Source organism: Girardinichthys multiradiatus, chromosome 3 (genome assembly GCF_021462225.1).
Source record: "Girardinichthys multiradiatus isolate DD_20200921_A chromosome 3, DD_fGirMul_XY1, whole genome shotgun sequence".
NCBI lineage: Eukaryota > Metazoa > Chordata > Actinopteri > Cyprinodontiformes > Goodeidae > Girardinichthys > Girardinichthys multiradiatus.
The window spans coordinates 20,125,678-20,138,624 of NC_061796.1; the positions used below are offsets into that span (position 1 = coordinate 20,125,678).

The 12,947-nt window shown below is 40.1% G+C and overlaps 1 protein-coding gene across 2 annotated transcripts in view; it reads left to right on the top strand.

Annotated features, from left to right (window-relative positions):
* Nucleotides 1–12,732, top strand: part of ubr5 (ubiquitin protein ligase E3 component n-recognin 5) — a 54,869-nt gene extending 42,137 nt beyond the window's left edge. The window contains exons 33-47 of one of the 2 annotated variants that reach the window (XM_047361350.1): nucleotides 918–1,135; nucleotides 1,256–1,376; nucleotides 1,658–2,030; nucleotides 2,187–2,274; nucleotides 4,441–4,509; nucleotides 5,117–5,261; nucleotides 5,378–5,508; nucleotides 5,631–5,691; nucleotides 5,851–6,035; nucleotides 6,124–6,208; nucleotides 6,305–6,460; nucleotides 9,039–9,152; nucleotides 9,262–9,406; nucleotides 9,508–9,593; nucleotides 12,013–12,732. In XM_047361350.1, coding sequence (XP_047217306.1) covers nucleotides 918–1,135; nucleotides 1,256–1,376; nucleotides 1,658–2,030; nucleotides 2,187–2,274; nucleotides 4,441–4,509; nucleotides 5,117–5,261; nucleotides 5,378–5,508; nucleotides 5,631–5,691; nucleotides 5,851–6,035; nucleotides 6,124–6,208; nucleotides 6,305–6,460; nucleotides 9,039–9,152; nucleotides 9,262–9,406; nucleotides 9,508–9,593; nucleotides 12,013–12,225 — 2,190 coding nt within the window. In that variant the 3' untranslated portion in view covers nucleotides 12,226–12,732. The remainder of the gene's footprint in view (nucleotides 1–917; nucleotides 1,136–1,255; nucleotides 1,377–1,657; nucleotides 2,031–2,186; nucleotides 2,275–4,440; nucleotides 4,510–5,116; nucleotides 5,262–5,377; nucleotides 5,509–5,630; nucleotides 5,692–5,850; nucleotides 6,036–6,123; nucleotides 6,209–6,304; nucleotides 6,461–9,038; nucleotides 9,153–9,261; nucleotides 9,407–9,507; nucleotides 9,594–12,012) is intronic. The other variant, XM_047361349.1, reaches the window with a different exon arrangement.
* The last annotated feature ends 215 nt before the right edge of the window (nucleotides 12,733–12,947 follow it).

Genomic DNA, 12,947 nt, shown 5'->3' on the forward strand with positions numbered 1-12,947 from the left:
TCATACCACTCAGCTAGCCAAACAGACTAGCAGTGATGTTCTGTGTATGACTAGAACTGGATGATATTTCTAATCAAAATCCAAGAAGGGCTGTTTGGATACATTTGTTGTTCTACAAAACGTGGGCAGTCATAGTGTGGAAACTAAATCAGTCCCACCAATCCCTCCTGTTGAGAAAACACTTGTCTAAAACTACAGCTGGCGTGTACAAACAGCATGTCTGCAGGCTCGCTCCCTCAGATAGCCTGCTATTTCACCAGCTAATATCAGCTTGCACTACTTGTAACACTATAAAGAGCACCATGGGAAAAAGTACAATATTCTGCACAATAAGGCCTTAAAAATACTGCTTAATTTAGAAAGGTGTTCATTATATAATTTGGTTCATGAATGAAAATTAAATGTTATTGATAAAATTATGACTTGGAATTTTTTTCTAGTTTTAATTAAAGCAATTGAATCATGCAAAACATTTTTTTAATTCTATTGTTTATACTATGATGCTGTGGGATTTTTACCTATCGTACCATTAGAATCTCATTCCAGATCATGCCTGGTAGGAACATCATGATGATGGGAAGAAAATGTTGGTTAATTGTAACCAATATAGTCATCAAAATATTTAGCAATAATAAAGCAACCACCTTTTTGCGTTTTTTTATTTTTATTAACCACCTTTTTGCTAAAACTGTCAGCCATGTGCATAGCAAATTCCTAGAGGACATGACATCTATGAAAGATTAGATTTTTGCTCCTTTGTTCTGAATGGATGTATTTGCAGTCCTTTCATCAAAATAGTTTAAATTTGGTTATTGAAACACATTGGGGAGTCCTCATTATGATTATAACTGTTATTATTTTAAAATAGAAAATATTTGACGTTACTAAAGAACAGCTCATTATTTTTGCTAAAACAGATCCTGCCCACAAAGATGTCCTACACCGCCAACCTAAAAAATGTCATGAGTATGGAAGGTGGCCAGCGAAACACTGAGAACCTGACTCTGGGAGAGCAGGAGATGGAGACTTCGAAAGCAGGCCCTTCACCCCATGACCTCGCTGCCCAGCTGAAGAGCAGCCTACTTGCTGAGATCGGACTCACAGAGAGTGACGGTCCTCCTCTTCCATCATTCAGGTAAGTGCACCATGATCATGTGGTTGAGATGTGCAGTTGCAATTTCCTACAAAATCAAAAATTTAATGAAAACATGTTTAAAACTTCCAAATGTATTATTTTTCTCCTCTTGCCATCCAGACCTCAGTGCAGTTTCATGGGGATGATGATTTCACACGACATGTTGCTTGGTCGCTGGCGCCTGTCACTTGAACTCTTTGGTCGTGTCTTCATGGAGGATGTAGGCGCTGAGCCTGGATCGGTAAATTTGATTAAACTTCATATAAGCCAACTAGAAGAAGTTAATACTTAATATTTTATGTCCATCTGTTATCTACGTGTAACATTGATGTTATTTGCTAATTAAAACTTTTTGTAAATAAAGTAACAAAGCAGTAAGAATGACCTTTCCATTTCAAATAATTTCAAATTCTACATCTGCCATCCACCACTGGTATAATATTCTGTTGAAGGAGAGGTGGAGGTTATCCCAGCATGTCAGTAATGGAGCTTCAAATAACCATCCTGTTATCTCGTTCCCAGATTCTAACAGAGTTGGGCGGCTTTGAGGTTAAAGAATCTAAGTTCCGACGGGAGATGGAGAAGTTAAGGAACCTTCAGTCTCGAGACCTCGCCCTGGAAGTGGACCGTGACCGAGACCAGTTAATACAGCAGACCATGCGTCAGCTGAACGCACACTTTGGCAGGCGTTGCACAACCACCCCCATGGCTGTGCACCGGGTGAAGGTCACCTTCAAAGACGAGCCTGGGGAGGGCAGCGGCGTGGCCCGCAGCTTCTACACGGCCATCGCTCTGGCGCTGCTCTCCAACGACAAGCTGCCCAACCTGGACTGCGTTCAGAGTGTCAGCAAGGGCATGCAGGCCAGCAGTACGTGTCATCACGATTACAATTCAAGTATGACAACACATAGAACCTACTGCATATAACATTTTCTTCCATGAATGGTTGCTTCAGTCTTGCTGAGAATAGTTGATTGTACTATCATTGTAAATATATTTTAGGTAAAAAAATGATCAATTATTTTGTCTGTTTTGTTTTTTGTACCCCCAGATCTGATGCAACGATTGAGAAACAGAGATCGGGAAAGGGAGCGGAGAAGTGGAGGGCTTCGAGCGGGATCTCGGAGAGACCGAGACAGGTATACTCCATGGACACTGATCAGCCATAACCTGTCCAGTGGGAAGAAAAGGAACTGTACCAATGTTAATTTTATGATTTGCTGATTCCAGTTTCAGTTTAAGGAGAAACTACACTGCTCAAAAAAATAAAGGGAACACTTAAATTCAATTCAATTCAGTTTTATTTATATAGCGCCAATTCACAACACATGTTGCCTCAAGACACTTCACAACAGTCAGGTACATACATTCCAATTAATCTTAACAATTGAACAGTGCAGTCAGAGTTAATTATTTATTCAAATTGGATAAAAAGTTTTTCTATCTAAGGAAACCCAGCAGATTGCATCCAGTCAGTGACTTGCAGCATTCCCTCCTCTCGGATGAGCATGTAGAGACAGTGGACAGTCACTGGCGTTGACTTTGCAGCAATCCCTCATAATGAGCATGCATGTAGCGACAGTGGAGAGGAAAAACTCCCTTTTAACAGGAAGAAACCTCCAGCAGAACCAGGCTCAGTGTGAGCGGCCATCTGCCACGACTGACTGGGGGTCTGAGAGAACAGAGCAGAGACACAAAAAGAACACAATATAACTCCAAGTAAATCAAACTTCTGTGAAATCAAACTGTCCACTTAGGAAGCAACACTAATTGACAATCAATTTCACATGATGTTGTTCAAATGAAATAGACAACAGGGGGAAATCTTTGGCAATTAGCAAGACATTCAATAAAGGAGTGGTTCTGTAGGTGGGGACCACAGACCACTTCTCAGTACCTTTGCTTTCTGGCTGATGTTTTGGTCACTTTTGAATGTTGGTGGTGCTTTCACACTCATGGTAGCATGAGACGGACTCTACAACCTACACAAGTGGCTCAGGTAGTGCAGCTCATCCAGGATGGCACATCAATCCGAGCTGTGGCAAGAAGGTTTGCTGTGTCTGTCAGCGTAGTGTCCAGAGCCTGGAGGCGCTACCAGGAGACAGGCCAGTACACCAGGAGACGTGGAGGAGGCCGTAGGAGGGCAACAACCCAGCAGCAGGACCGCTACCTCCACCTTTGTGCAAGGAGGAACAGGAGGAGCACTGCCAGAGCCCTGCAAAATGACCTCCAGCAGACCACAAATGTGCATGTGTCTGCACAAACGGTTAGAAACCGACTCCATGAGGATGGTATGAGGGCCTGACGTCCACAAATGGGGGATGTGCTCACAGCCCAACAACGTGCAGGACGCTTGGCATTTGCCAGAGAACACCAGGATTGGCAAATTCACCACTGGCGCCCTGTGCTCTTCACAGATGAAAGCAGGTTCACACTGAGCACATGTGACAGACGTGACAGAGTCTGGAGACACCGTGGAGAACGATCTGCTGCCTGCAACATCCTTCAGCATGACTGGTTTGGCAGTGGGTCAGTAATGGTGTGGGGTGACATTTCTTTGGAGGGCTGCACGCAAGACCATATGCTGGTGCAGTTGGCCCTGGGTTCCTCCTAATGCAGGACAATGCTAGACCTCATGTGGTTGGAGTGTGTCAGCAGTTCCTGCAAGATGAAGACATTGAAGCTATGGACTGGCCCGCCTGTTCCCCAGACCTGAATCCGATTGAGCTCATCTGTGACATCATGTCTCGCTCCATCCACCAACGTCACGTTGCACCACAGACTGTCCAGGAGTTGGTGGATACTTTAGTCCAGGTCTGGGAGGAGATCCCTCAGGAGACCATCCACTGTCTCATCAGGAGCATGTCCAGGCGTTGTAGGGAGGTCATACAGACACATGGAGGTCACACACAATACTGAGCCTCATTTTGACTTGTTTTAAGGACATTACATCAAAGTTGGATCAGCCTGTAGTGTGTTTTTCCACTTTAATTTTGTGTGTGACTCCAAATCCAGGCCTTCATTGGTTAATAAATTTGATTTCCATTAATGATTTTTGTCTGATTTTGTTGTCAGCACATTTAACTTTGTACAGAACAAAGTATTCAATGAGAATATTTCATTCATTCATATCTAGGATGTGTTATTTGAGTGTTCCCTTTATTTTTTTTGAGCAGTGTATAAAGAGCAGCATTCACAATGCCCCCCCTCGCCTGTGTGTTTAACATAGAGAGCGTAGACCCTTACCCACTGATCTGGTAGCGTTTCATTCAAGGCTTATTAAGCTGACAGTCTTTTGATTTCAGTCAACAGATATCATCTCTGAAGGTCTCTAGAAAAATGGACTATTTCCCAACAGCAGCACCTAGCAGAAGGTGGGGTCATGGTGTCCCAGCTGATCCGCCCATGCTATTAATTTAGCAATGAGTCTTTAAGAGCTGTGCTGTTTTTTTTTTTTTTTTTAGGAACTTTACCATAAGCAACTCTGTATTCTGTGTTTTTGTAATAAAATATGGAAAATCCATAAAGTTTTTTTTTTAAGACCTTTATATAAGATCTCTGCTCACTATTTTGTCCTCCAGGCTCTAAACTCCTTAAGAATTTGAAGCCATCTAGTGGTCAGATGCAGAAAGTGTTTTTATGATTGTAGTAACATGGATATTGTTTCTTTTAGTAAACCATGCCAATGCCAGCAACTGTTTTATACAGAGTGTAAAAGTATGTAATACAAAGTATAAGAAATATGTTATACAGAGTTTCCTTAAAATGCAATCAGTTTTTGACCATCGCTATCAATTAATCTTTGATTTTAGTTTTTCCCCAAACTTGGATCTCTTCCATATATGTGCACTTATAAAGAGAGCAAACTTTCCCAGTTATTCTGGTAGTCATAATGTTATGGCTGTACAATCCTCTTTTCATTACCTTTCATAAAATGTTTGAGCTTCTCACCTTTTTAAACCGATTTGTTTCCTTCAACAGGGATTCAAGAAGGCAGTTGTCAATAGATACCAGGCCGTTCAGGCCTTCCTCAGAGGGAAACCCCAGTGATGAGCCTGACCCTCTGCCTGCACACAGACAGGCTCTCGGAGAACGGCTATACCCACGAGTCCATGCAATGCAACCTGTAATAAACTGTTGACTATGACTTTATACGTTTGCTTACTAATCAATAAATGGCGTGGTTGGTTGTTGTGGTTTTCTTTGACCATAGTAAGGTTAATGTTGTGCTTGTCTCAACAGGCATTTGCCAGTAAAATTACTGGCATGTTACTGGAGCTGTCACCTGCTCAACTGCTGCTGCTCCTGGCTAGCGAGGATTCCCTGCGAGCCAGGGTAGAAGAAGCCATGGAGCTTCTTATTGCACACGGAAGGTAAATATACATCACAAGTAAAAATCACAGCAACGGGTCTCCCCTGCCAGCAAACCTACAGGAGACACATACTGCATGGGTGTTTACTGTTTAACAAACCGATTTAAACTGTTCTTGATTAGGGAAAATGGTGCAGACAGCATCTTGGACCTGGGTCTTCCTGAAGCTTCTGAAAAAGCACAGGTAAGCAATCTTTTTTTTAAGCTAGAGATTCTTCCCCCTTTAACTATCTCTTTTTTTAAAAAGTTCATTTATTTAGGGTTATTTTTCCTCATTTAAGACTTTATAATTAATTTTTTGTTTTCTTGCTCTGTTTAACGTATTTAAAAAAAAAAATTCTAGCAGCAGCAGGATAACCGTAAGCGCCATGGTTCAACACGCAGTGTTGTTGACATGGAGCTGGACGACCCAGATGATGGCGATGACAACGCTCCTCTTTTCTACCAGCCCGGCAAACGAGGCTTTTACTCCCCTCGGCCGGGCAAAAATACCGAGGCCAGACTCAACTGCTTCAGGAATATTGGCAGGTAAGAGAAAGAAAAAGACTACCACTATGTCGCTGGTCAAATAAAAATACTGGACTTGTAATAAGTTGGGACTTTTATTTCTCTACAGAATTCTGGGGCTCTGCTTGCTGCAGAATGAACTCTGTCCAATCACACTGAACAGACACGTGATCAAAGTGTTGCTCGGAAGAAAGGTAAAATAGTTTTTATTCTCTCTATAGTTGCAGCTGCTGCATATTGGTTTCTCCTGTATCGAATGATGAAAGTACATGTGATCTCTGTCACTGCAGGTGAATTGGCATGATTTTGCATTCTTTGACCCAGTCATGTATGAGAGCTTGCGGCAGCTGATCCGCCATTCGCAGACAGGCGAAGCAGATGCTGTGTTTGCTGCCATGGATCTGGCTTTTGCTATTGACCTCTGCAAGGAGGAAGGGGCTGGACAGGTATCAGTCTTTGTTGTTGCGTTTTACTACACACGTTCATTGCTTCAGTAGAACTTGACTAAGAAAATAATGTAAAGAAAATTGTAACGTTCAAGGACTGACTAGAATGTTAGTGGAAAAAGATCAACTAGTTGTTGGCCTTTTTTGAAAGTATTTAAAAAGTATTTAAAAGATGTTTTAAAAATCAAAATTTCTAAAATATAGTGCTTTTTCACAAAAGTATTAAAATTATACCCATAATCTTAGATTTGTTGAACAACTTACATGTTTGATTTTTTTTTATTTCAAACACATTGATATAAATTTTATGGGAATGACTTATATCCCACAGATAAATGCTCACTCCTTCAAAAGGAATAAGGGTCATTTTCCTGCTGCTAGACCTGTTACTTTAGATCTGGGTCTTAAACTGACTTGGCGTGGATCCTAAACAAAGCACTGAAACTACTATGTATTTAGTTTTTACAGAGGTAAAGAAATCAAAGATACACACAGCGCTAATGTCTAAATGATGTTTGAAACATTATTGCTGATCTTAGTAATTTGAAACATAATCCAAGTTAGTACCAATGCCAAATAATGGAAAACAAGAAAATTGGGTCTTTTCCAACGCTGCTGAATACAATCAGACTTAAGCTTTTAGTAGTTTGATTTGAGGAAAATGGGAATAAAAGGAAAACAACAAGTTAAATATTTTGACTCAGATATGAAGAACCTGCTAGAAAGTGATGGAAAAATTACAACATTTGAGTTGTTTATAGTTTTTACAAGCTGCAAGGAAGTACTGTTAACTTTACACTACTATTCACACCTGCCGAGTTTGGTCTGCTTTAAATGGACCAGAGTTCGTTTCCCCGCTTGGTCCAAACAACCAGACGAAGACCTACTTTTTGAGGATGTTTCGGTCCGCTTCCAAATAGACTCTGGTGTGATTCACTTCTGGTGTGAACATGAACCGACCTTGATCTGACCCAACCACAGGAAACATGTGCCTTTGTGGACTTGGCGAGCCACCGTAGTGAGTCTTTTGAACATTGAATGCACTGAAGTCACACCAGATCTGTCGTCAATTGCTTAGCAACGCTGCTGCCAGCATGCTGTGGGTCAGGTCACACAGAGCACACCGTCTCCTTTCTAAAATTATAAATGGAACGTTGCGAAACCTGCGTTGAATGAGCTGCCCTTGACACTCACAGTAATCTTGCAGCTGTAATAACTGCACAAATATGCAGAACGCAAATGTAGCCAGCATTACGTTCATGATGGTTTTCCTCCATTTCCAGATCTGAGCTCTAGTCATTTCTGTCCAATGGGAGCATCGACCGTCACATGCTCGGCTTTGTTAACAAGTTGTAGTTCTCTTGCAAAAATTATAATGTGAAAGCGAACCACACCGAACGAAATGATTAAAGTCTGCTTGTGGTCCGGACCTGATGTGAATACACCCTTAACGCTAACAAAATGGCTGTGTTCACGTCTACTTAACGTTGATAATGCAGTAGCCTTACTTTCTCAAAATTGACATTGACTAACAAGATGAAGGTGTTTGTGGGGCTGGTGGTGTAGGGGTTAAGCGCGCGACCACATATAAAGGTTATAGTCCTCGAAGCGGCCGTCCCGGTTCGAGTCCCGGACCCGGCGGGTCGTATGTCTCCCCCTCTCTTTGCCCCTCCTTCCTGTCTACCTACTATCAAAATAAAGGCCTCTAGTGCTGAAAAAATATCTCAAAAACAAAAAGATGATGGTGTTTGTAATAAAATGCATTCAGATGTTAAGAGGAAGGAAGTGCAACAGTTTCACAGAGCTAAGGTGGCCGTCATAAGGGAGGAGTCGGAGAGAAGCTTCCAGTGAGCTGGTCGGCTCCCTGTTTACCACAGAATAGTCAGAGTAAACTTCATTTCACTACATATCACTGCTTGATGACTTGCCAAATTGCACCACCTAAACACCGTCTGACAAATGTGGGTTTCACTCAGTCTAAACATCCATAATCAGCTAGGAAAAGCTCCTATCCTGTTAGTTCTAATAATAATAATGAATAATAATTAAACATAGTAAAGATGAAAACTGTGAAAATCTAAATGTACAAAGTAATCAAAGATAAAAACAATTGATTTAAATTGCAGTAAAAGCATGAAAGAAATGCTGACAGTTTGAAACCCATAAATCAAATTAAACAAACGAGTCTTTCATTTAAAACTATAGACACCTAAAGCCTGGATGTAGACTGTTAACTTTTTATTACTTAAGTATTAGGCTTCTTAACCGGGACCTGAGTCCGAATTACGTTCTGTAGCACGTAAATGTGTGCTTGGATGACAATAAAATAACAGAATCCTTCATTAAACTGGGCACACGGAAAGGATCTGCTCATTCAGCAACAGTCCTTTCACAAACCTTACAGACTTTTAACCAATAGCTACTCTGGGAATGCAGGTCTGTAGGGAAGCGCTTCTTTAAATGCACCCACAGCTGAACAATCAGAACCTGGAGACTAAAAACCTTTTTCTGAATTCTCTTCTGTCAATTTTCAATAAACAGATCTGACGTCATTGATTTTGTTTATTTAATTGTTTAGGTTGAGCTCCTGTCAGGTGGAGTCAACATGCCAGTAACTCCACATAATGTATACGAGTATGTGAGGAAATATGCGGAGCACAGAATGCTGGTGGTGGCCGAGCAGCCTCTCCATGTAAGTCAAAAACTACAGTTGGCTTTGAAATCGATGGTTTTTTTTTTGTGGGTAAATGTGTGATTCTCCAAAATGTGTATAAAGTGTCATTTTGGTTTTTGTTTTAAAGGCAATGAGGAAAGGTTTGCTGGATGTTCTTCCTAAAAACGCCCTCGAGGACCTAACAGCCGAAGACTTCAGGCTGCTGGTTAACGGCTGTGGAGAAGTCAATGTTCAGATGCTGATCAGCTTCACTTCATTCAATGATGAATCAGGTTTCTAACTCAATGCAGTCCCTGGTTCCACTTCAACGATGAGTACCTCGTTTTTCTTCTGCAATATATTAAGCAAATACTTGTTTATCTTTATCTTACAGGGGAAAATGCAGATAAACTACTCCAGTTTAAACGATGGTTTTGGTCCATAGTTGAAAAGATGAGTATGACCGAGAGGCAAGATCTGGTAAGTTCTTATTATTTTTCCTAAAACCAATAGCCTTATTAACTTTTATGAACTCAGTTCTTTGCTTCCAATGTAATGAATTAATGGTTATAATTGGATTTAATGTGATAATTACATATTTCAGATTTTCTTTGGTTAAATACTAAACCATAGTAACCTTGGTTTTCTTGTGATTTTAAAACGCTTTCTGAAAAAATTGAAATTGCCTTATAAGATTTAAAAAGATTGATGCCAAGGAAGATCAAGCTCAATAAAGTTGAGCCACTTTGCTCAAATGTATTATTTCTATATCACAAGTGAGCTTTGTGATGCACTGCAAAAAGCTGCGTTCCCAAGCTGTTTTAACTGCATTCATTAGCAGAATGTGCAGCTTTTTCATGTGTTTTTGACCTATTTGTAAATCTATTGTGCTTAAAACAGTGCATACATTTTTTCATGTCCTATTATTTCAAAAAAATAGTAACGTGCTTAAAGCCCTGATTCCGATGAAGTTAGGACATTGTGTAAAATGTAAATAAAAACAGAATACAAAGATTTGCAAATCCTGTTCAACCTATATGCAGTTAAATACGCTACAAAGATAAAACAATTAATGTTCAAACTGATAAAAGTTATTGTTTTTGTTTAGTGTTTTTTTTTTTTTTTTTTTTCCCTTTTTCAAATATTCAGTTATTTTGAATTTGATGCTTGAAACACATTACAACACATTGGGAAAGTTGAGGAATGGTTCAAAAACACCTGTTTGGAACATTCCACAAGTGAACAGGTTCAATGGAAATAGATGAGGGTCATGATTGGAAATAAAAGGAGCATCATCGAAAGAAAGGCACAGTTGTTCACAAGCAAGGATGGGACGCAGTTCACCACTTAGTGGACCACTGTGTGAGCAAATAGTCCAGCAGTTTGGAAACAACATACCATTGCAAGGAATGTAGGGATTTCATTATCTACAGTCCATAAAAGATTCAGAGAATCAGGAGAAATCTCTGCACGTCATTCAATGTCCGTGACCTTTGATCCCCTCAGGAGGCGCTGCATTAAAAACCGGATATTACCATGTGGGCTCAGGAACCCTTCAGAAAACCATTGTCAGTTAGCACAGTTTATCGCTATATCTACAAGTTAAAGCTCTACAGTGCAAAGTGAAAGCCATATATTACAAAAACACCCAGAAACACCACCGGCTTCTCTGGACCTGAGCTCATCTGAGATGGACTGACGCCACCTTGAAAAGTGTGCTGTGGTCTGACGAGTCCACATTTGTAATAGTTTTTGGAAATCATGGATGTCGTGTCCTCCCGACTAAGGAGTAAAAGGACAATTTGGATTGTTATCAGCGCAAAGTTCAAAATCCAGCATCTGTGATGGTATGGGGGTGTCTTCGTGCCCATGGCATCATGGGTAACGTGCACATCTGTGAAGGCCCCATTAATGCTGCAAGGACCATACAGTTTTCGGAGCAACATCTGCTGCCATCCAAGCAACGTCTTCTTCAGGGACGCCCTGCTTATTTAGCAAGACAACGCCAAGCAACATGCTGTGGCACAACAGCGTGGCTTTATAGTAAGAGTGCGGGTACTAGACTGTCCTCGGTTCCTAATTGCTTATTGAGTGGTGTTAAAAGAAAAGGTGATGTAAAACAGTGGTAAACATGCCCCTGTCCAAGCCTTTTTAGAATGTGTCGCAAGCATCAAATTCAAAATAAGTGAATATGAAAAATGTTTTTTTTTGTTCGAACATTACATTTCTTGTCTTTGCTGTGTATTTAATTTCATATAGGTTGAACAGGATAATGTTTTCAAATACAGCATACCAAACATGAATCAAATCTTCTGATACTTAATATAAAAAATAAGGTCTGGTTTCCGCTTAAATCGGAAATAACCATTTTGTAAATCTCAGAATTGAACTATGTTTACTTTGACAACTAACGTAATCAGAATGTCTTTTAATTCAAGATCATTTTCATTTGGGAAGAATTTTATACTATACAGCAACAAATGTGAACGTTTGGTTGAATAAAAGGACTGTTACAAGGCAATTACCTAACATGTATTCTAACCACTGAAGAGGGTAGGATATTCATCAAAGATCATTTGTTGAACTTTTAATGGCAATAATTAAAAAAGGTTTGAAATTAGGCATTTTTTGTATTGTCATATCAATGGGGGACAAATATTGATATGATTTCTGTTGATATTAAACAGCTCTAATTCAAATTGATCGATCATCTCTGGTATATGACAAATATTCCCTACACCATAGTATGAGAAACATCCTCACAGCATGATGCCTGTGCCACCATGCTTCAGCGTACTGTAGCTTGAATTCAGTGTTTGACGGTTATCTGTAAAACCCAAAAAGAGCTATTTTGATTTAACCAGTCCATAAAAGTGTAACACATTTGTTTGCTTCTCAGGTGTACTTCTGGACGTCCAGCCCCTCTCTGCCAGCCAGCGAGGAGGGCTTCCAGCCAATGCCCTCCATCACCATTCGGCCTCCAGACGACCAGCACCTCCCCACAGCCAATACCTGCATCTCGCGTCTCTACGTGCCACTCTACTCTTCAAAACAGATCCTTAAACAGAAACTCCTGCTAGCCATTAAGACCAAGAATTTTGGTTTTGTGTAGAGGTTTAAGTAAAAGACTTGGAATAAAAAAGAAAAAGGGTTTACTGTTCAATAGTTACCTAGTTACATTTTTGTAGTCATTTTTTTTTTTTGTCCAGTTTTATGAAATTCAACATATGGTCTCTGTCTCCCCATCAGTTAATATTTGTTTGTGTTGTGAACACAAACTGCATCTTTTTATTTGAATTTTTAATAGTTTTTCTTTCGTGGTAATGAAGAGGTCCATAACATTCCTGCATTGGCACTGTAAAATGTAAAGCCCACCGCTCTGTTCTATTGGCTTAAACCTTTGCTTCCCAGGAACTGGGTTTGCCAGGAAGCTGTCAGCAGAACATTCTAGCCAAAGATGACAGCAGTAGACATTAAAAAAGACACACTGTGGTTACTTTTTTCCTTCCCCATGAAAATACTATCTCTGACAGATCACTGCTGCCTTTGTGGAAAGTTTTTTTTTTTTTTCTTGTACAGGGGGAGTAGGGCATTTCAAAATAAACTTGGATGTAAATAAGTTGTCTTTTGTGGTCTTTTTCTTTTTTGTTTAAGGTTCCATTGCACATTTACCGTTTTTTCTCTCAAAATTTTCAGCCTGTTTTGGGCTAAGTTAGAATGCACATTGTATTTAATTGTATATACCAAAACTGAAAGAAAGCGTCGTAGCGTTTGGCTTAAATCTTTACAAATCATGGATTATTAGAAAGCTTTTTTTTTTTTTAGGATGCCTCG